This window comes from Poecilia reticulata, chromosome 19, assembly GCF_904066995.2.
Source record: "Poecilia reticulata chromosome 19, P_reticulata-male-v2, whole genome shotgun sequence".
Classification (NCBI taxonomy): Eukaryota; Metazoa; Chordata; class Actinopteri; order Cyprinodontiformes; family Poeciliidae; genus Poecilia; species Poecilia reticulata.
This window is the reverse complement of record NC_088848.1, coordinates 15,153,268-15,176,288: the sequence shown is the minus strand read 5'-3', so window position 1 is coordinate 15,176,288 and position 23,021 is coordinate 15,153,268. Positions and strand designations below refer to the sequence as shown.

General features: G+C 40.8%; 2 protein-coding genes across 9 annotated transcripts; both read right to left on the bottom strand.

Annotated features, from left to right (window-relative positions):
* Positions 1–807: 807 nt before the first annotated feature.
* nfe2l1b (nfe2 like bZIP transcription factor 1b) lies at positions 808–11,423 on the bottom strand. Of its 8 annotated transcripts, none has more exons than XM_008437424.3 (6): positions 11,219–11,423; positions 8,112–8,901; positions 6,392–6,613; positions 5,436–5,525; positions 5,175–5,333; positions 808–4,855 (listed from the first exon to the last, which is right to left on the bottom strand). In XM_008437424.3, exons 2-6 carry the CDS (start codon positions 8,667–8,669, stop codon positions 3,494–3,496), a joined length of 2,391 nt encoding a protein of 796 aa, XP_008435646.1. In that variant the 5' UTR covers positions 8,670–8,901; positions 11,219–11,423; the 3' UTR covers positions 808–3,493. The 8 variants fall into 8 exon arrangements, with proteins under 8 accessions (XP_008435646.1, XP_008435652.1, XP_008435653.1 ...); XM_008437430.3 differs by having other exon boundaries at positions 5,175–5,309; XM_008437431.3 differs by having other exon boundaries at positions 5,436–5,486.
* Positions 11,424–12,559: 1,136 nt separating this feature from the next.
* On the bottom strand, positions 12,560–21,420 carry cdk5rap3 (CDK5 regulatory subunit associated protein 3). Its single transcript, XM_008437423.3, has 14 exons — positions 21,251–21,420; positions 20,975–21,020; positions 20,037–20,168; positions 19,139–19,239; positions 18,988–19,036; positions 18,638–18,816; positions 15,816–15,952; positions 15,023–15,167; positions 14,692–14,802; positions 14,221–14,302; positions 14,048–14,136; positions 13,342–13,547; positions 12,861–13,032; positions 12,560–12,687 (listed from the first exon to the last, which is right to left on the bottom strand). Exons 1-14 carry the CDS (start codon positions 21,254–21,256, stop codon positions 12,622–12,624), a joined length of 1,521 nt encoding a protein of 506 aa, XP_008435645.2. The 5' UTR covers positions 21,257–21,420; the 3' UTR covers positions 12,560–12,621.
* Positions 21,421–23,021: the final 1,601 nt, after the last annotated feature.

Here is a 23,021-nt window from a genome sequence, read left to right as displayed (position 1 = left end):
ATTTAAATGTGAAATTCATTAAAAATTATAGATAGCATGGTAAAACCAGACTGTTTAACTGAAATGCCACTTCTAATGTATACCTCAGTATTTGTAACGGTCCCTGTTGAAATTATATAAACACATTTTAAATTCATTCAAAAATACATTTAATACTCTTTACTAAATGTCTTCTTTACCGGTAATAACTGCAATTTTAAGTTGCTACAATAGTGTATAATTTTTTAATGACTTATTTCAGTCATTGTGTGCAAAGTCACACCATGTGAAGAATAAACTACCTTTCTCCAGTCAGGGGGAGGCTGGTTCCCGTCTCCAAGGGGGCACCGACAGGTGGCCAGTCCACCAGGGGGGGGCAATGAGTTTTTATATAAAATTAATTTTGTTTAAACATTAAATTTGATGTTAAAACTATACATAATCATTTCTGCCCATGTTCTGCAGAGCATTGGTAGACAATTCAAACTAGCAGCTCATCTAAAAGTCTTCAGATTTGACTTGTTACCCTGCACAGCAAATTCACTGCAGACCAATTATACAGACTAAAGTAACTAGAACTGCAAGCAGTAACTAGAGTTCCCCTCTTGCACAAGCTCTCTGCGTGTCCACCGAGTTGGCAATTTCAGGCACATGGTGTATCCAATTATCTATACATCTTCCCCCTCCAACCTCCAACATCTTAATTTAGGACTCTCGCAGTAGTAATTCATATTCAAACTGTTGTGGAACCTCCACAGAATAAAGTCGACGCCTGCCGATGTGAACAAGCATCTTTCAGTCAAGCATGATTAGTACATGAGTCACAGGTGAAAATAAAAACACTTTATTAATCAATAAAAACAATTCTTGATTGCCTGCAAACATCCGAAAACTGGGAACTACAATCCAGACTCAAAGCAGAGAGTGCGACCGTTATGGAGACATTAGACAAACTACAGAAAAAAAACAAACAGGAAAATATTTACAGAACAAGACAGACGAAAAAAACAAAACAAAAATAAAGAGAAAAAAAGTGCACTAAGTAGTAGCAGTACTTAATAGTTGGTGTTGCACTGGGTTACATTAGAGTGAATGTTAACCAGAGATTCATGCCTTAATATCACATTTAATGACAGACATTTCATTTCTCCTTTTGAACATTTTTTTTTTTTTAATTCGGACATCATCTCAGTGTTGCGAGTTCTGCTTAGCCTCTTGTAAATATTTTCGCCCAACTGCTAGCCGCAGCGACAGGCCCGTTTTTTTGTTTATTTTTTTTTTTCTATTTTCACACAACACGCGCACCGACACACTTCATTCAAACAGACGAGTAATAGCACTTCTACTTTGAGAACATTCGCTCCCTCCATGTTCTCAAAATCCTTTTAAAGTGAAGATCATGAGTTTTAAATGAAGGCATTCGAATTTTTAAGTGGCCTCAACACACACCGTCACATTTATCTTTTTACCTCACAACTCTTCTCCAAAAAAAATAAAAACCACTCAAAACGCAGGATCTGTAGGACTAAAGCCAACTACCCGGGTTCACAGCTGTTAAATATTTGCTTCAAGTTCATTTCGGATGTGGAAAATGTGCAAATAAGTTAAAAATAAACGGGGCACAGCAAAACGATGCCAACCGAACCTGCTTTGTTTTAATGCTTAAAATGGGGCATCGAGGTGGGGAAAAAAATTAAAAAACGATGACCAGTCAAATAATACTGTCAAAATGTTTGTCGAGTCAAAACGTTCAAATTACCAATGAACTTCAGTGATTTATTTCAACTGTTTACTTCTGTGACTTTAGATGATTGCACCTTACAGCTAATGAAAACCTTCATGTTCAGTTTCTTCAAATTATTTGACTCAATTTGACCACGTCTCCTGGGCCTAATGAAAACACTTGTGACATGTCTTCTGGTTCAGTCCTATGTGTGTGTGTGTGTGTGTGTGTGTGTGTGTGGTGGCTCTCTCACCGTTGACTTCAGCCTTGTGCTGCGTTACCTCTGTATATTGCGCATCATTTTCAATTTCAGTTTTTCCCTTCCACTAAACTTTCCATTAATTATGCTTGGATACTTCACTGCTCCTTATTTAAATCATCAGCACAATCTAACAAATGGCCGTTGCCTATAACCAGATCCTGACATAAGACTTATGAATTGCAAAATGTAATTATTCTTATAAAATTATTTAAGGCTCGAAATTTTTGTTTTCATTCGTTGTAAATCATAATCATAACTAACAGTTAATAGAAATAAATGGTTGAAATATCCTACTATGTATGTAGCAAATCTGTATAATTTATGATTGAAATTTAATTACTGAAGAAAATGTCCTTTTATATTCCATTTTAATTGATGGAGCTGCGCCTATAAATGTAATCTGTCAGCCGAAGTCGGACGAAATGGTACAGTACAGCTTGATGTGAAAGGTTTTAACACAGATGGTAGGAGGGGGGGGGGAGAAAAAAAGGCTAGACCTATAACCCTGCTTATTCTACACATTATAAACAGTTAATAAGAGCCTTCCTAAATGCAGCCCCTGTATTTAAACCTGCAGCGAGGGAAGAGCGACAGAAACGGCAAAATGCATACCAAGCCAAGCCTTTTAAAAGACAAATTACAGTGCTATGTATAATTCATAAGGAACTTGATACATTTTGCAACGCGGTGCGCCTCGTCCCAGAAATATCTCTCGGCTCCTCCTGCAGGACCTCGTGGGCCAGCTCTCCAACTCTCCGCCTCGGACTTCTCATCCAAATCATCCGAGTCCCACACGTCAAACCCCGGCGTTTTTAAGGGCCTTCTACGTTTGGGTGCCACCCAGAAATCGACTCAAAAAAACCTAGACCTTGCGGTAAGAGTGCAGCGTTTGAGCATTTTGGACTTGTACGGATTCAGGTGATCAGGTGCGCCCTGCAACCTTTGGTTAGTATAGGTGTTAATGGCATTCTAAAGACAATGGACTTCCTTTAGCCTTTGGTTTCTCGTCTCACAACTTCAGGTGCTGATCTTTGCCTTAAGATCTACAACTTAAAAGCAAATTCCTAAAAGTCTCCAGGGTGGGACGTGAGCCGATAGTCCTTTGAACCCTTTTAATCCACAGGTATTCCCAACCATGCATGTTAGCTTAGCTCTCCCGTCGTCGGTCCATTCTTCCACCCGACACGCCTCCATCCCTAGTGGTTTGGTGCAAAAGGAACGAGAGCAGCTATTTTGTCTTCTAGTAGCTCAGTTTTTGTCCTTCAAATCCCTCCCCTTTTTTTCTGGTCTAAATAATGAAACGCCGGTTCTCGAGCCAAGAGCTATTCCGCTTCAGAGTTGTTTCTAGGAAAAAACGCAGGAAGAGAATGAAAGAGGATAAACTAACCCAGGGAGGAGGAGGAGGAGGAGTAAATGCCGTTTCTCTTCAACAGAATCTTCTTAAAGGAAAAAAAAGGCATCTCTCTTGCATCTTGCACAAATCGGACTGATTTCGCAAAGTGATAGAATAACCAGCAGTCTCTCTGCGCTCACTTCTTTTTGTCTTTCTGTTTTTTCTCGGGCTTTCTGCTCTGCTGCTGCGCGGCGGCCGCCCCGCCGCGGGGCGCGATCAGCACGCTGCCATCGGCGCCATACTGCAGGCAGTACTCACTCGGGGGAAAGGGCCGGCCCTCCTCGTCCCGCAGCTGACTGAAAACCTCCTGGCACAGGCTCTGCATCTTCTGCTTCAGCTGCCGGATGGAGCGGATGAACTCCATCTTCTCCTTCAGCAGGCGGGCCTTGTCGCGCCGCAGGTCCTGCACGCCCTGCTCCAGGTTGATGATGGTCTCCAGCTTGCGCTTGCGGCAGTTCTGGGCGGCCATCTTGTTCTTGCCGCGCCGGCGGATGTCGCGGATGAGGGCGAGCTGGGCCTCGCTCAGGTGGTGCTTGGCCAGCAGCTCGTTGAACTCCTCCACGGGGAGGTTGACGATCTTGTCGTTGGAGAAGGGGATCTTCATGGCGCGGGCGCGGCGCTCGTCGCGGCTCGAGTGCTTGTCAAGCAGGTCCTGGGAGGGCTGCAGCTTCTTGTCGCGGCTCGCCTTCTTCCCGGCCGACATGAGGAGGTCCGGGCGCTCGGGGAAGCTGGAGGAGAGCGGCACGTTGTAGGTGTGGTTGTGGCTGATGCCGTCCAGCTGAGGGAGGCCGTTGAACTGGGAGAGGTCCTGGAAGCTCATGCGGCAGAGCTTGCTGTACTCGGGCTGGTAGCCGCCCACCGCGCCCTCCTCCGTCTCCGCGGCGGCCACCTCGGAGTCGGTGCTGTACCCCACGGCGCCCTCCTCGGAGAAGTTGGCGGAGGTGGAGGACGAAGAGGCCGCCGAGGAGCAGGAGGTCTCAGAGCTGCTCGGCGAGGCCGGGCTGCGGCTGGAGTCCAGCGAGAGGCCGGAGTCCGAGTCGAGCTCTTCCTCCAGCTGGGACGCCTGAGCCTGGCTGAAGCCCTCCTCCATGGCCAGGTCCAGCAGGCTGATTTCGTCCAGCATGGACTCCTCCAGGAGGGTGGTGAAGGGGTCCGGCAGGCTCGGCGCGGAAGTGACGTTGCTGCTGGAGCTGTTGATGGGCGGCAGGAAGACCCCCGTCAGGTTGGTCGCTCCGAACGTAGAGTTGATGTTGGTGGAGTTGCCGGAGGAGAGCCTGAGCATGTCGGTCCGAGGCGCCACGTCGACCGAGTCCAGCTGGGGGCCGAAGATCTGCGGGAAGTCCTGGCTGCAGCTGGGCAGGGAGGCCTGGTGGAGGCTGACGTCCTGGTTGATGGGCGTGGCACGCTCAGAGAGCCCGAAGGTCCCGGCAGCGGTCGGCTCCGTCGTGCCGCTGCTGGCGTTCCCGCTGTTGGAGGCGCTGTTGTTCACGTCCATCGCCTTCAGACAGAAACGACAGAAAAGTGTACGTCCAAATTTTTGTCCAACTGGAACAAAAATAATGCAGCTGAAGGCACTTGGAGGAGCAATTTTGTTTAAATAAAAACTTTAAAATAGATTCGCTGTAATGAATTTTTAACAAATGACTGAAATGTACAAAATCTTCAGATTTTTGTGAAAAAGCGATCCATCAATTATAAGACATCGTTTTCTTTGTTTTTGCGTCGACTGTTTTTGTTTTTTAGTCTAAGCTCGACAACAACAGGAAGTCGCTCTTGCAGTGTCTCATTAATCCTAAAAACAGTCAAACGCAGCCTACCTGCAGCTCCATGATGGCCATGATGTCCTGCCACTGCTGTTCCAGGTCTAACTGCGGCTCTGCTGCGGGCATCTGTGGAGCCAGAGCGAGGCCCTGGGAGGTGGAGGGAACGTCCTCATTGGAAATGGATGCTTCCTGGTTACCGACCGGGATAGAAAACTAATCAAAGCATGCGTAGACGGCAACAGAGAAATATACGTTTGACGTTACAAGGGAGCGTTTCACAGAACTTCAATTCAGCTGCAGACGTTACGTCGTTACCTCGGCTTCTTCTCCAAAAGGGAACGTGGCCTCCAACAGCCTCAAGCACTCCTGCAGTGACAGTGAAGTCTGTGAGCCAAGAACTGGCGGCTAACAACAATAAAACACAGACAGGTGTGCTACATTAGTGCTTCTGCACCTTTAGGTTAAAAAAAAAAAAAAGCGTCTCTCATAACTGCCCCTTTTGGAAAGAATTACAAATGATTCAAAATGAACCCCGTTATACACTTTGCTTTAAAAAATTTTTTTGAGGGTGCTGTGGTGGAGCAGGGGCAAAGCACAACCCATGTATTCAGACCCTAGTCCTCATGCCGGTGGTCGCAGGTTCGATTCCCAGCCTGCTAACATTTGCCACATGTCTTCCCCCTCTCTCATAACCCTCCTTCCTGTCAAAACTACTTTGTCAAAACTACTTTCAAATAAAGGCCACTAGAGCCAACAAAACCTTTAAAATAAAAAATGTTTTGATCCTCTGATCTGTGGTATTTATACTCCAGTTCATCAGGCTGTGGGAATGAATCTCACACCAAGCCCAGCCTACATATGCCTAATTTTAGCTACATTCATGCCAAACAGTTGTTGGAGGGGGCGTGTCACTTTTAAAACGCTTGACCCCGCAAACAACATCAACTTTGGTCCAAATCCAGATTGGTTTTTCACAACCAGAGAGCAAGTGTAGAATCACGTTAGGTAGTTGTAACGTGACAAAATATGACTAGGAGTATCAAAACTTCTGCAAAATCTGGTACAGAACTCCCCCAAATATTCAGAAATGAACGCCAATCGTCAGTCTCCAAAGATTACAAAAAAAAATTTAAAAAACAACAAATTTCGCAAGAACCTCTTTAAAACTGGTTTCACATTTACTAAAAACTCACACTCAACCGACAAATAAATATCCTATCCGTCAATGCTTTACTCGTTTTTTATTTTCTTTTTGTCGTGTCTCGACGTACCTGCTCAGGAATGCTCTCTCCAGTCTCTCCGTCCACCGGCTGGGACCCCTGTAAGTTTATCCCATTTCTCCAGCTCTCTTGTTCATCGTTGACATCTTTGCTGTCCTGTGGGTTGGGCTTCTCCTCCTCCGTGTCCTTCTGACGGTTGCTGTAGCTGAACACTTCTCTTCCTGCTCCAAGGTCGATGTCCTGTCGCCATAGGATGTCAATCAAGTCAATGTCCTAAAACAGAAACAAAGGAAACTCTTAAAAACTGTTCTGCGGAACCAGTGAAACTATGATTAGAGGATTTGAACAGATTTTGGTTGTGTCACTATTTTCGTTATTAGATCAAGCTGTAAATGACCTACTTTTGCATATTTTTTGTTTTTTCAAATGGGTTTTTCAGTGCCGACGAGTTCTTCAAAGGGCAGATCATGTAACACGAATCAGATGGTTCAACCATGATAGAAACATTTTAGCACGGTGGTTATTCTTGTGATCCAGCAAAAGAATAAACAGAAATCTTCAGTTATGTGTAACATGAATGTTTTACTGTATCACTGTGTTTCAATGGGGAACAAAAACAACGAAGCACAGTGATTTACGTGAGACAAGTAAATAAAAAAAAAACTGGAAATTTAAAGATTTAGAGCTAAATTAACTGGACTGAATGCTAAATGCTAAAGCTAATTTGCATCCCTGTAAGGATGCAAACGTCACCAACAGCTGAATGCGACTCCACTGGTTTGACTTGAAATAGATAAAAAAAAAAAAAAAAAAAACAGCCAGGAATTGCGGAAGGTAGAAGAAAAACTGATGTTAAATATCAGTTTATATTTTTAGGTTTTTTTGTAAATCACAAAAGACGCAACATTTTATAAACCAAAACAATCATGCTACTTTATACGTTTTTTAAATCTGTATCATCCTGTACTTACAGGCACAACTCAAAAGCTAAAATACAAAAATGGATATTTTAGTTCATCAATCAATATCAATACCAAATGATCTGTTTCAACATGTCTTATTTGTCTCAAATTTTATGGTCGTCTCTCGCAGCAAATGAAAACCCAAAATTGTCTTTCTCAAAAAATGTGTTTATTACGTCAGCCCAATCACTGGGAAGAGCGCCGAGCTGAAAACGGTCCAGCCGACTGTCATTGACACGATTCACAAAAAGAAGCAAAGAAGAGTTAGCTACAAGTACATAAATGGAAAATGCAGTGGAAGGGAGACATGCAGTTCCAGAGTGTGAAGGGAGAAGGGAGAGCCACAGAATGCTGACTGACGTCCAGTGGGATATTTCTGCAGCTGGTCAAGATCTGGGGTGTCCTCTGCGGTGTTGGTCCACTGTGTTACTAAAGTCTACAGTCAATGCAATCAGCTACCCGGAAAATTTTCCAGAACTTAACGCTCCCTGCTGCTGAGAAGTGGTACGGAGATGCTGCTTCAATTTTCTAGCAGGATTTTAAATCTGCCCACCTAGTTTTTAGATGGACATACAGTATATCTCATTAGGCCTACATTTTCATTTCCACACCGTTACATTTTATTGCGCTTATATAAAATTTTCATGCTCTTGGAAACTGAATTTTGGGTTTTTGTTGGCTTTAGACCATAATTCTTAATGAATGCAACAATTTAACTTGAATGCCTCACAAGACAGTACAAATCTCTAAATTAAAAAAAAAAAATCCTCTTGAATCCAACCCTAAAACCCGTAACCATGGCGTCGTACCTCTTTGGTGAGGTCGTCATTGCCGCCTCTGCTGCCCTGCTCCTGGTTTCCCTCTGGGGCTACGGCTCCCAGGCTGCCGTCCGCTGCGTTCAGGTCGTACGTGGATTCAGGCGCTCCGCCGCCTCCCCTCATGGCCGGGGTAGCGTCGATGTTGTTAATGTCCTCTAGGCTGGCCCCATTGTCCAGGGTTATGCCGGGGCTGGACTGACCGCCTGCGGACACCACCGTCTCAGAATCGCGATGCACTAGCCAGGTGTTGAGCTCGGTACTGGGCACGGACAGGCGATCCAGCTGGCGCACCTCGTTCAGCAGCCGCCGGGTCGTGAAGAACTGGTCCAGGTCCACACTCTTTGGATGGATCCCATAGCCGTCCAGCGTGTTGCGCAGGTTGTGGAACTGGGTCTGTGTGTAGGCTGAACTGGGCCCCAGGATGATCTCTCTTAACGGGGGCAACTGATTGCTTAGATACGTGTCGACGTCCACCCGCACCCCAATGAGACTCAGAAGGATGGTGAACTGAATCAGGCCCTCTGTGAAGTACTTTTTCAGGTAAAGCATTTCTTTACAAAGGAACAAAAAAATGAAAGTAAAAAAGTAAAACAAAAACGGAGGCGACTACTTGTAATCAATAACTCTCTGCTAAAACTAAGGGATGAAAACTGATACAAGAACATAGAAGTGGTTGAGGAAGGCGAAAGCGTCTTTGAGAGTTAATTTAAAAAGGGCTCAGGTTCCAAGATAAGGTTTCCACTTCTCAGAAGAGTTTCTTCAAAGAGTTATCTCCCCATTCCTGCCAAATAGAAGAAATTATATTTTATAGAATTTCTGCAAAATTACCCTTGCAATTTAAATTTGCATAAATTTAAATAAACAACAACAAAAACAAAGGTTAACTTAAAAAAATTACATGCAACTTTAGTGAACATAAGAAGGTTTTCATTTCACCACCCATTCAAATTACAAAAAGGTCGTCTCTGAGGCAGAAACTCGACGGTTTCAGAGGGAAGGTTGAAGGTCTAAGAGGTTTGGTTTAGTCAAAGCATAAAATTCTTCACCCAGAACTACCCCAAAATGAATAAATCAAGGCCACTCAAGCAATTCTCCTTTAATAACTTTCAGCAATAAATGAACAAACAATTCCAAGACAAAAAATAAATATGAATTATAATCTAACATGTACAACATAGGACTTTTTAAAGGCGGTATGTCACTTATCAACATGTCTGCAGCTGCTGTTTGTGCTTCGATCACCTGGCTGGTGATCACTGAACAGGCTTCAAAAACAACTTTGCATTTGCCATTTGAATTTTCAAGAATTTTGGATTATAACCTAAAGGAATCATATTGAGAATACCATTTCATTACGTTTTATTCCTTTAAGCAACATTTTCAGGGCACAGTGTTCTTCCTGCATGAAAGAACACTGACTTTCAATGTTTAAATTTTGTCTTCATTAGTGAAATTAAAATGTAAATATATCACACCATCCTTACTTTCTTGGTGACAAATACTGGATTCACTTAAAAAAAGTGATTGGTCCTTCATGTAAAAGTGTTTTTGCTTATTATTTCCTTTCGCTAATCAGTGACATTAGTTGAGTTACAGACACGAAAGTCATGTAATGTGGCTGATGGTTTGCTCAAACTAAAACTAAAAGCCTTGTAGTTTTGTCACAGCATAAAACAATTAGAGCATTCCAGACCTAATCAAGTTAAAGACGAAAAAATTAAAAAAGGACAACAATATGGAAGTAGTTAAGGATGAATTAACATACAAATTTAACAGATGAATTTAATGTCACTCTTATTGTAGAAAATCCAGACTAAGAATTTTTTAAAGAGGAATATTTATGCCAAAAATCAACTGATTTGCTTTAGAAAAAAGTCATTTAAAAAATAACTAGCATGTCAGTATTTAGGTGTTGTGTAAAAATACACTCAAATGTCTCTTGTGAAAACTCCAATCTGAGGAAATTAAAGCATTTCTCAATACCGTAAAACAAAATCAATGTAGGAGCAGAATAAATAATGAACAATAATTTAAGACATAACTAAGTAATTTAAGAGATATGCTGAAAAATCTCGACATATTAAAGACTTTTTAAGGCCTAAATGGTAGATCTATACATTGTAAGACTTGTTAACGTTTTAATTCCTTGTTGCATCAGTCCACACACTCCAATCACTCAGCTTTCAAACACTTAAGATAGCTTACCTACCCACACTTGCATTAAACACATTATAGGAGAAGAAAGAAAGAGCAGGACCTGCTAACCACTTCATCCTAACAGAACAGGAGGACTGATGTCGGATCGCACCACGCTGTTGATCTTCATTTTAAGACATTCGGCAGAGAAGATAAGATGAACACAGAGATTCAGGCATCACCCCACCCTTGACAGGACAACTACTTCTTCTGGCTGCTGCTGAAGGTGAACGAGGGAGTCCAGATAGCTAGCTCGACTGGCTCCGACACCCACCAACGGCGACGCTGGGTGTCCGGCGGGGTCCCTCCCTCCTCCAGCACAGCTGCGCCTATCTTTGTCCTTCCAGCTGGTGGCTACCCACTGATTCACGACCAGCCACCGCTAACACACGTCTATAACCTCCTTCTGACGCTACATAAAGTAACTGTTTTAAAACCTTTCGCTGCTTTACTCCAATTTCTTTTTCGCCAGAAAGTGGCAGGTGTCTCTGCTAATATTTACTTTCTCCCTAGCTAGTGTCAAACAATCTCCCTAGCAACAAGTGGGGAAAATATGAGTGACATGACAGTTCAGCCATTCAACGGCCTCAACTACTATGATGTAACATGACTCCAGCGAGTCCAGACCAATAAGAATACGTCGTAGGCGGGGTTTAATGAACGACGCGACAGTGATACGGGAAGTCAAAAATTACACTGTGTTAGCCTTATGAGCTAGTTTACAGCAAACTAATTTAAGTAATTTTAAAATGAATTGATATTGAAAACAAATTACACCCGGCTTCTGATACACAAATACTATTATAATTATGTGTCGCTTCGTTATGTTGTGTCGTTAAACAATGAAGCCCATGTATCGGTCAACGTGATAATTCGTTAAAACCGTTAAATTGTATACTTACGCATGAAGATTTTGTAACCGTGTCTTCATGCCCACATGTCGACTAACACACCAGATCAGTGATTTAATCCGCTAGTCACTAAAAGTTCCACTGAGCTGCTGTCCTTACTGAATGGCCCACCATGACTTGCAAAATCACTTGCTACCGCGGCTAGCCTAGCCCAAAACACGCGTACACACGGAGCATGCGTAGAACATTCTAGTGGTAAGCTTTCATCATCTGACAGAAAATCCCCTCCGCCCCCAGTGTTATCAAAGTCTAGTTTAATTTATATAAGAACCATTAAACAACTAAATATAACCTCGTTCGTGTAACTATGATATCATAATATAGCATTTAAAAAAATATTAAACCAGTAAAAAAATCAAAAAGGTTCAAGGATTTTTTTAAGCGTCCACTCGTGGTCAACATGCATTTGTATTAAGAAAAAAAACAACCTTTTACAAAGCAATAATGTACCGAGTGAAAGTGAAAGCTACAAAACAATGTAAAGTGGCACCATAGAAATCAATCTTCATCATAACGTTTTCAGTAAACGTTCAAATTTACTGTAATGTTTACTGTATCACTCATAAGTAGTTGATACAGTAAACAGTTGATATGCATCAACTAGTTCATATTTTCAATGTTTTTTTCCAATTAATTTAGAGGAATATGGCTTACTGTTGATGTAAAACCCCAAATCCATTCATTGTTTGTACTTGCAGGGTCAGGGTATTCCCGCAGTCATTTGGGTGAGAGGCTGGATTGTCCTGGATAGAGCTTCAGACTATTCAAATGCATAAGGGAATATCAGAGACCAAGTAACCTAACAGGCACATTGCAGTACCATGGCAGGAAGCTGGAGGCCCTGAAGGGAACTCATGAATGCATGGAGAGAACATGCACAAACGCAAAAAGATCCAAAGCCAGAATATTAGCCTGACTGTCTTCATCATGGGTGTGTACAGGGTAAACCATAAAAGGTAATCACAAAAGAAGCTGGCTTGTCACAAATGGAAAGTTCTAAGGAAGGAACGTATAAATAAAAAAATATATATAAATTTAAGAGGAATAAATGATTTTCACTTTTTGAAGCAAATTAGTGAAAGAAAACAAACTTTTATATGATATTTATTTACTAAGATGTGCCCAATCATCCCTGCTTTAACTGAGATTACTGTAGCTGCTGTCTGTAACACCACTTGATATCACACTGCATCTAAGTTGCTCTACTGCTTCCACTGAAAATCTTGGTAACAATTAACAGCAAAAAAACAAAAAAAACTATAGTCATGTGTTTATTTATTTAAGCAATGCTTTAATTGTTTTGACAATTTACAAAAAACAAAACCACAGAAGTTTAAGTTAAATATTCTTTATTCCTCTTTGCAGATCAGAACATAATACATCTGCAGGGTTCACTAAATATTCACCCCCATAAGGTTGACTGGTCTGTTGTTGTATCTCTTTGAAATGTCGGCTTCAATCTGCAGAAACAAAACAACCAACAGATTACAGAGAAGCTTGAAGGTGTACTCATTTTACTGCAGTTTATCTCGTTCATTTACTTGAACGAAGATCTGTGACTTTCCGTGGCCTCCCCGCTGGGAAAGCACCGACACCCTGTGATCATAAATAAATGGGGAACGTAATCTCATACCAGTTTCTGGAGTTCCCGGGTGTGTCCTGCCAGCAGGTCAACACGAGGCTCTAGTCTGGACTGCTCCTGAAGCGCTTCCTCTCTCCGCTCAACCATGGTGGCAGCTTTCAGCACCAGGATGTCTGCCTGCTTCAGCTTCTGCCTCAGCACTTCTGACACACGCTCAACATACCTGAACGCGTTTAACAAAAAGCACGAGGAAATAAATGTTATGAACCAGAGATGCAGCGTGAGCTTTCGTTTCAGTTTCAGTTTTCACAACTGTCCCAATTTTGCAGCTGTTGACATTACTTTTAGCGGACTTCATTTTAGTTTAGTCATACCAGCAGCCCAAGTGAAATCATGTTAAAAGAAGGCTGTAAGAGAGCTTCAAAGCTCAAATTTAAGCAAACCTCACTTGTTTGGCTCTATCCATTTATCTGGAAGCCAAAAAAAAAAACCAACAAAAAAACAAAAACCTTTCTGATGTTGATCATTGTACCTCGGTGAGGCCTGGATCATGAACAGGTGCTGCATGCGGAGCGAGGTGAGTCTGCCCAGAAGCTCCTGCACCTGGGATAGCAGTTCTCGGACGTGTTCTCGTGTTTGTCTCTGGATGATAGAAGGAGCCAGCTGAAACTGGCTCATGGCCACCACGTCGCCCTCCTCCCCCATCTCGGTGACCCGCTGGGTGAGGAACGCCTCGAGCTGCAGCAGCACACAAAACCAGAGCGAAACATAGTAAAATACTAAAATAAAAAGAATCATCAGGGAGAAAATGCAGACGATTCACCTTGAGATTAGACTTGCGCACTGCAAACGTATCCTTACACCTTGAACCTTTTCTAAATACTTTCACATTTGAACCAAAATACCTTTATTAGGATCTTATGTCGTCGACCCACTTAGAATAAGTGCCATGTATCATTGTGCAATAAAGATAATCAGTTGAAAGCAGAGCATAATTTTGAAATCAATTAAAGTGATTGTTTTATTTTTTTTTAATATTTGACAAATAAAACTTTGGAAAGTGTGAAAAACTAAACTCAGCCAAAGTCGACCATTAAAAGACCTGATTAAAAACACTTTTAAAGACGACACAGAAGACAAAGCTGTGTGGATTTAAAACATGAAAAACTGACATTTTCAGCGAGCTCATTAATTTGATTTAGCTTGATTTAGCTGTGGACGACAGAATACCGTTTTACCTCCATGAGCTCATCAATGAACTGGCTGCGTGACTGGGAGTTTTCCAGTATGCTCAGAGCATCGTCACCCCGCGCCACGCCCTCGGGACCTGAAGGAAAACACATTTTGTTTTCAGGTTCTTGCAGCTTATTTCCTTGGATTCATCGTGGTCATTATTCAAGAATAAACTTACAGTCTGTTCCTGTATCGACAATTTCTATTTCAAGTGGAGCTGGTTTGCTGTCACCCCAGTCGATGCCGCCTGCACTGCTTTTCTGATGAAGCAGACCAGAACAGTCACTGACATGCTCACGTGTAGCGAAAAGCTTAATCTGTCTTCATTAAACGGCAAACAAACTGGGATCGCTTTCATTTCTAAAGAAAGATAATGAAATGTTTTTTTCCACAAAGCTTAGCAGCACGACTGACAATAGTTCTGGTACTCATAAAAATAACAAACTCCTTCACATGGTATTGATTCTTCCCATCAATAACTAAAAACCTGTCACAGTGAGATCATGCTGCTGCAATGAATTAGTGTGTTTCATGTATTTCTACAAAGTGTGGACAGTTCTGTTATTGTACACATGATAACTCAGCACAGCCTGCAGAGTAATCATGTGCTAAACCTAAAAATCACTCAGCTTACGCTTGTTTGTCTAACCTCAGATGTCGGCTCCAGAGAGACTCCCCAATCGATTCCTTCCTCCACTGTGATGCCGGCAGTCACGCCCAGATCATCTGATGGTTTACTACCAAAATCTCCCCAATCAATCTGAAGCAGTTATTAATGTAGTAGGTCAATGACGGGACGTTACAACATGAACATGGGAAAGTAACATTTTAACTTCGTTTGGACCAGAAAGAAAAAAAAAAATAATTCACTCAACTATGAAAGAGAAAAATAAAAATTCCCTAAGACAAAAACAGCTAACACTGTGATAATGTCAGATAAAACATACATGACTCTGTAAAATGATATCGATGAAACCAACCGTGTCCTCCGTCGCTGCATCGGGAGGGGCTTCCTCCACCACCGGCCGTTCAACAAGGCTGGGGACTTTCCCCGTCCTCCACTCGTAAAACGTCACGTTCCCCGATTTCTGGCAGAACGTCAGCATGGGCAGGACCGGTTCGGACCTTCGAGCAACAACATGCGAGCTCATAAAACCAAAGCTAAAAAGCACCGACATGGTTAATTCACCTGAACGCAGCACATATTCATTTAGATCTAATGGAAAGCTTGGTGGTGTAGTTAAAGTGTGAAGAGTTTCCCACAGAGAGGCCGGTCTCTTCACTGATTAAATCAAGAAGAGCAGGACACGGGAAATGTTTTTAAACATTTCCAACAAAGCTTAGGAACTATTATATTTATCAAGTGTGTAAACGTCTGTGCCCAGTGTGCTCATGGATTGTGCTGTGCATAAGTTTTTAGCCGCCCCACATTTCTTTTAGAATTTAGCTTTTAAAAATTCATCAGCAAGACTTTCTTGTCTTTAGCGCAAACTTGATCTCATAGATACTCAAGGTTGATTGAACAGAACATTTGGGACAAAATAAAAGGAATCTGAAGGATGTTCAAGAATACAAGAATGAAACAGAAAGCGGAATATCCAAAAACAAACTGACAATCTTCAGAAAACCTGAATAATTATTAATCAAGGATATTTTGTAAGTAGTTTGCTTCTTTTTTTTTCTTCTTTCCAAACAAAAAAAAATCCCGAAGATGACTCAAAACTTTTGCACAAAGCGAGTTGTAAACTGATTGCATCTCGATGGTAAACTCACCAGTCACACACAAAGTTTGTGAATGCAGCATAAAGCTGGATTTGCTCCTCTAACTTTGCTGCATCCTTCCCCACCTCCTCCAGGACTGCAGGCAAGTCTTTCACTAGAGCCTGAAGCTCTCGCTGAACATTTTCCCCCTGACAGAAAAGACACATAAAAAATTTTTATAAGTACCATAATAATTACAAGACGTGTTAGCACTGAATTAATATATCAATAAATCAATCAAATTTTATTTGTATAGCACATTTCAGCAGCAAGGCATTTCAAAGTGCTTTACATAATTAAAATAAAAACAGCATGTGACATTAAATAAACAGTGAGAAAGAGATTTAAAAAAAAACAACAAAAAAAGATAAACCATTAAAACCCGCATCCCTTTAGGACTTCAGTTAAACGCCGTTTAACTGGGATTCTAACCCTCAGGGACTTTAGTCAAAAACACCGTTTGACAAGGACTCCAACCTCTAGGTTTTTAGTTGAACGCCGTCAACTGGGACTCTAAACCCCGTAGAACTTTAGTTAAACGTCGTTTAATTGGGACGTTTTCCAGGGGGCTTTACATCATTAAAACGTAGAAAAGAAATAAAAAGAAATTAAAAACATTAAAGACATAAAAACATGGAAGACATCAAAACCCGCACTCTAACCCTAATTTAGCCATAAGCAACTCTAAACAGGTGGGTTTTAAGTTGAGATTTAAAGGCGCCCAGTGTTTCAGCTGTTTTACAGTTTTCTGGAAGTTTGTTCCAAATTTGTGGTCCATAGAAACTGAATGCTGCTTCTCCTCGTTTGGTGATGCAGAGCAGACCAGAACCAGAAGATCAGAGGGGTCTAGACGGTTGGTACAGCAATAACAGATCTTTAATGTATTTTGGTGCTAAACCGTTCAGTGATTTATAAACTAACAACAGTATTTTAAAGTCTATTCTCTGAGCTACAGGGAGCCAGTGTAGGGTCTTTAAAATTGGTGTTATGTGCTCTATCTTCCTGGTTTTAGTGAGAACGCGAGCAGCAGCGTTCTGGATCAGCTGCAGCTGTTTGATTGATTTATTAGTCAGACCTGTGAAGACGCTGTTGCAGTAATCAATGATAAACGCATGGATGAGTTTCTCTAGATCGCGCTGAGACATAAGTCCTCTAATCCTAGAGATGTTCTTCAGGTGATAGAAGGCCGATTTTGTGATTGTCTTAATGTGGCTCTGAAGGTTCAGGTCAGAGTCCATCACTACTCCCAGGTTTCAGGCTGATCGCTGGTTTTCAGTTGTAATAACTGAAGCTGTGCATTGATTCTAGTTTGCTTCTCTTTAGGTCCAAAGATAATAACTTCAGTTTTGTTTCTGTTAAGCTGGAGAAAATTTTGGCACATCCACTCATTGATCTGTTCTAAGCATCTATTCAGTGATTGGATGGGATCAAATGTCACCTGGTGACATCGTGATGTAGAGCTGTGTGTAATCCGCATAGTTATGGTAGCTAATCCTATTTCCTGTTACAACCTGAGCCAGTGGGAGCATATAAATATTGAATAAGAGGGGTCCTAGGACTGAACCTTGGGGTACCCCACATGTGACCTTTGACCTCTCTGATGAGAAGTTTCTGATTGAAACAAAGAAATCCCTGTTCTTTATGTAAGATTCAAACCAGTGGAGGACTGGACCGGAGAGTCTGACCCCAGTCTCCAGTCGATTCAGTAAAATGTCGTGGTCAACAGTGTTGAAAGCTGCACTGAGGTCCAACAGAACCAGCACTGTGGTTCTCCACAGTCTGTATTTATATGGATATCATTGAACATTTTTACAAGGGCCGTCTCCGTGCTGTGGTGAGCACAAAAACCAGACTGGAAGGAGTCAAAGCGATTTATTATTGTTTAGGAAGTTATTTAATTGTTTAAAAACTGCTTTTTCAATAATTTTGCTGATGAATGGAAGGTTGGAGATCGGCCTGTAATTCTGCAGTAGTGATTTGTCCAGATTGTTATTTTTTATCAGTGGTTTGATAACTGCTGTTTTCAAAGCCTGGGGGAAAACACCTGAAGACAGCGATGAGTTTACTATTTGGATGAGATCATTAGCAACAACAGGCAGGACTTTCTTAAAGAAATGTGTGGGTAGGACATCCAGACAGCAGGAACCGGAGCTTAATTGACTTATAATTTCTTCTAGGGTTTTATAATTTAGTAGTTGAAATTGGGTCATTTTTCCTGCATTTGTTTTGTTTGGGATTAGCATTGGTACTGTCTTTGGAGTGGATGTGCAGATTAGTCCTCTGATCTTTTGAATTTTCTCTAAAAAGAAACTGGAGAACTTGTTGCAGGCGGCATTAGATTGAAGTTCAGGTAGAAATGTCATAGGAGGGTTTGTGAGCCTGTCAACAGTAGCAAATATAGCTCGAGCGTTGTTAATGTTTTTATTTATGACATCTGCAAAGAAAGCCTCTCTTGCATGTTTTAGTGTTGTGTGATAGTTACGTAGTCTTTCCTTGTAGATGTCACAATAAATGTGCAGTTGACCTTTACGCCATTTCTGTTCGGCCCTACGGCAGAGTTGTTTTGCAGATTGAACTGTTTGTGCATTTCTCCATGGATATTTCTTCCTACCAGTCACAACCTTTACTTTAATGGGGGCAATGTAATCAATGATCTCTGAAAGTTTGCACTGAAAATCATCTACCAACTTATCTACGTCACTATAACTTAAGAGTGAGGAAGAAGAGTAGATTTGATTAAATGTTTCTGCTGTGTTTTCTGTGAAAGTACGTTTTGTGATAGTAGCTTTTTGTCCAAGTGGGTTAACATGAACATCGTTCATCCTTGCACTCACAGTGATGCCGTACTGCTTGCAGGCGGCATAGTAGCGTTCCCTCAGTTCGGCTGCTGAGCTCTGGCACTCCACCTCCCGCCTGCTGAGCTCCTGCTGCAGCTGCTTAGCTTTGGCAATCTGCTTCCGCAGAGCCGGCCCTTCGTAGCTCACGTTTCGGATCAGCAAGCTGGCCACCTCCGCTGGAACATGCAGCACAGGTTTTGGAAATCAGCAAAGCTACCGATGCGTCTTTAAAGCTTTTTCCATCTCCATGCAGCTTGACATATGCACTTAAAAACTGTCTGCCGGTTTCAAACTAAGCAAAACTTCTGCACTAAAGACAACAGATTTTATTTTTGAAATGCACTCACCTAAATAAACATTATCTGCTTCATAGAGCGACACAATCTCCTGCCAGTCCTGTAAGTCAAACAGACCAAAGTTTAAATTTTTCTGACAAATGAATATCACCACGCAATAAAGCAAAGGTTTGACAGCAGCAGGTTGTTTGAATAGCTTTACCTTCATTCTCTGAGAAGAATATCTGCCAAAGATGTTCTTTGATGAAGCCTCAGTTCCCTTTAGTATCTCCACTATTCTCAAACAGTGAAAATAATGGATGTCTGTTTGTGGAAACGCATAAAAAAAAGGAACAGGGATTTATTGGGGACGTATAAAAACAGGCAAACAGATAGCTTTCATGCTTTATGGTAGGAGCTCTTAAATCTATGCCTTCTGTTTGAGTGTTTAAAGGGTAAATACCACAATTTAGAGTCAGAAATCTTTTGAATATTGAAATTATGAGATATTGTAAAAATCATAATCTGCCTTTCTAGATTTTTCAAAGACAATAACAAATGTGAATATCTCCTTTGACAACATAAGCTTATGTAGCCGCAACTCTCATGAAGCGAACGACATATCTGGATGACATGTTGTGAGAAAACTACAGAGGGCGCTATTGAGTTTGAGTGTTGTGACAGACGGTACTTTTGAAGTTACAGTAGTGTCATGTAAAAGACTAATTGATTATATAGAGAAAAATAAGACTTGTCAAATTACAGCATGACTTCCTAATACAAAGTAGGTAAATATGATGATGGTTTTTGAGAAGAATGTGCTGAGGGAAAAAAAAGAAATCTGGTTAGAACTTCAGCAGAAATTACAATCTCCATCTAAATGCAGCCAGAATTTTAGTGTTTCAAATGAGTTTTTGTTAAAAGCAGTTATTCTTAGCTTCCCCAAGCCAAAAAATGCTTTTTTTTTAAAAACTCAACTTCCTCCTCCTCACTTCCTAAATTACAATATAAATCTGGCACTGTAATTTTTTTTGTCTGAAAGAAAGTTTCTTTACAGCAACTGCATGTCGTTGGTGACAGAGGCAAAAGTGAAAGTCTGGAGGCATCCATGCGAAACCTACGGGATCCAGAGAGAAGCTGCTTGATCTCCTCTTTTTCGGGCATGTCCTGAATGGCAGCGTTGATCTTTTCTCTGACTGTTTTCACCGTACTCTGCCACTTTATGTTGCAGTGACGCCGATCCACGAGCCAGTCTGAAAACACAAATATTTCTAATTATTTAAGTCAAAGAATCTGGCGTCATACGAGTCACATACAGAAGTCAAAGTTAAACGGCATATTTACAGCTGGATTTACTCCTGCAACAAAATACACATAAATCAGCACTGGTTGACACAGTCTTTGCATTCAAACCTCCAGACTTTTAAAAAATATTTAAAAGTTGTTTTGAAGGGGACAAAATAAACTTTAAAAACATTTTGAGTCTTTAAAGTGACTTGTTTTCAGTTTAGTCCTGGGGCAACATTGTATTGTTTGAGGTATAAACTCTAATAAAACACTTGTAGTGCGAAAGAACTTTTCATGAGGAAGAAACAATCAGCTTTGAGTGATGAGGTTTGCAAACTTCAAAAACTGGTTAATGGTTGGGTTTAGTACTTTTGGATGGATGGATGGATGGATGGATGGATGGATGGATAGATTGAAATGGACAAATAGGTGACTGACGAAATCAATGGCTTGCTGCACATACAGATGCATGAATAATTACAATTACAATCCAAAGGGATAGGGAATACAGCATGGAAATTTGGTCCTTTCAAACTTATTTAGACCTGGAAAATTCTAATTTTTCTTATACTGAAAAGGAACCATTTGAACTACAAACATGAACCTTCAGGTTCTAGACTGAAATTAGACGAAAAAGCAGCCAAATAAAAAAAAAATGTCAGAACTTAAGAAAGTCTCATAAAGTACTTGGCGTACACTTTAAAAGATCGGTAAGTATGAAGAAAATAATAATAAATAGCTTCCACAGAGTGCTGTCCGTGGGATGTCTCACCTAACAGCTTGCTGGTCTGTATGTCGATGGGGAGATTTTGGATATTCTGGTGGAAAGAAAAAACAACCAAAACATCAGTACTTTTTACCTTTTCATTGTTATCTCTGCAGCAGGACTGATAAGCAAAATGTAAAGAACAATGTAGCATAAATCTTTAGAAGATTATATTCCTTCAGTTAATCCCTGGACTTTGGATGTATTATAACTAGCTGACGTGTTAGCTAACAGGCTACTATCGACTGTCGACTCTGAGAAAGTGCTGTTTTTTTAACTCACCTCCATTGTTTCTCCGATTGTTCAAAACGAAAACTCTTCTAGAATGTCACCATTTCATGCTGTTTAAACATTAATATCAGGAATTTTTACGAAACTCAACAGGATTTCAGTGTTGATATGACACGTTAGGAGAAGCTTCACTAATCAGAGACGGCGACGTTTGTTTGCCCCCCAAAATTAACCAATGATGTTGAAGTATACTGACGGCCGCAGCTGATAGGTGGATGTATTGAAACCGCTTGACCGCAATACTTAAAAACTAGCACTAGATGGAGACAAATATCTGTTTAATAAAAAAAAAAAAAAACCATTTTATATTAAAATTAATCAGCTGCTTTGTTGGTCTTAATATTTCAGGTGACGTAGAAGCCTAATTCTGTTACTTTGAGGGAAAAAAAATCTAAAGTTTGTATCTCATATATTATGACTCAGTTATCTTAATTATGAGACAAGTTATATTTACATCAGAGTAGCAAATATAGGCTTCCATCAGCTTTCATTAATGCTTAAATTAAAATGACATGAAGACCAGGTATTTTTTAAAGTTCTAAAATTGTACATAATCATGTGTACACAAGCCACTTCATAGAAAAAAATTGAAAATAAAAGCCCCAAGCAAAAAGAAACCCCCAAAAAACGAACAAACTAAAACTTTTCATAACTTAAATGTAGAAGTTACATTTAATTGCTACATAGACAGAAAATCAGTGGTAGATTGTTTTATTCACATTAGCTGCATTTTTTTGTTGTTGAAAGAATGGTTTATTAAATAGCCTGGCACAGTTGTGATTACTGCCAAACCTGTAGAATAGAGAAATTGATTCAGAACTTATAGCAACTTAAAGTTGGCTAAAATATTTTTAAAAGCAGCACAATTTGGCCCTGCAATTCAAGAAAAATAGATTAGAAGCAAAGTCACTGACAGACATTAGTTTGGACATCAGTTCGGAAAAGGTTGCAGAGACATCACTAAGGCTTTGGGACTCTGGTGGCTGTGAGAGGTGTTAACCAGACAATGGAGAAAACAGGCAGCAGTGGCAAACCTTCTCAAAAGAGTCTGGCCTACAAAATTATTCCAGGCACACATCAACAAGAACAGGTGCAACAAAATAACCCATAATAAGACCTAAAGTCCAGAAGATCTCTCTTGCCTTAGTTAAGGTCAGAGGTCAATATGGAGCAACAAGTAATAGACCGAACAACAATGGCATCCACAAGAGTGTTCCAAGGTGAAAACCACTGTTGACCAAAAACAACTTAGACATGTTTCTCATACATGTTTTTTATTCTGTGAACTAATTTGAGAAAAACAAAATCTATTGGATGATGTCCATCCTATTACATCCGAAATAAAAAAAAAACATTTCAGAAGAACAGCCTATCATGAGACTCAAATATGTAAAATAAAATAAAAACTTTTTCATATAGGACCAGGCTGTGGCAGTTTTTGATATGGACCACATGGGCAGTTGCTCACGGTGGCATTAGAAAGAGGTGTGGTGTCCAAGAAGTATATCAAGATAAATAACTACTTAACTACTTTGCTAATACTTGCATCCATGTGGACTGATGTAAGTTTCCCTTGCTTGCTACTCAGTTCTCGGAGATTAGATTACCTGTTTCCTGACCACTCCTGTGACACCCAGTAGTGGGACCAGGGTGGCTTGAATAGTTCTTTTTTGTTGCCTCCCCTGTAAATAAAATGATTGTTTGAAAACTCAGTTTTGTATCTACTCAGGTTACCTTTGTGTCATATCAAGTTTTGCTTCAT

Excerpts from the sequence above, each read along its gene's own strand:
- nfe2l1b (XM_008437424.3), bottom strand. The coding sequence starts at position 8,669 with ATGCTTTACCTGAAAAAGTACTTCACAGAGGGCCTGATTCAGTTCACC. Across the intron at positions 6,614-8,111 it reads ATGACGACCTCACCAAAGAG|GACATTGACTTGATTGACAT; the intron begins GTACGACGCCAT and ends TTTCTGTTTTAG. Across the intron at positions 5,526-6,391 it reads GAGAGAGCATTCCTGAGCAG|CCGCCAGTTCTTGGCTCACA; the intron begins GTACGTCGAGAC and ends TATTGTTGTTAG.
- cdk5rap3 (XM_008437423.3), bottom strand. Across the intron at positions 15,953-18,637 it reads GCAAGCAGTACGGCATCACT|GGGGAAAATGTTCAGCGAGA; the intron begins GTGAGTGCAAGG and ends CTTTTCTGTCAG. Across the intron at positions 13,548-14,047 it reads TCATTGATGAGCTCATGGAG|CTCGAGGCGTTCCTCACCCA; the intron begins GTAAAACGGTAT and ends GTGCTGCTGCAG.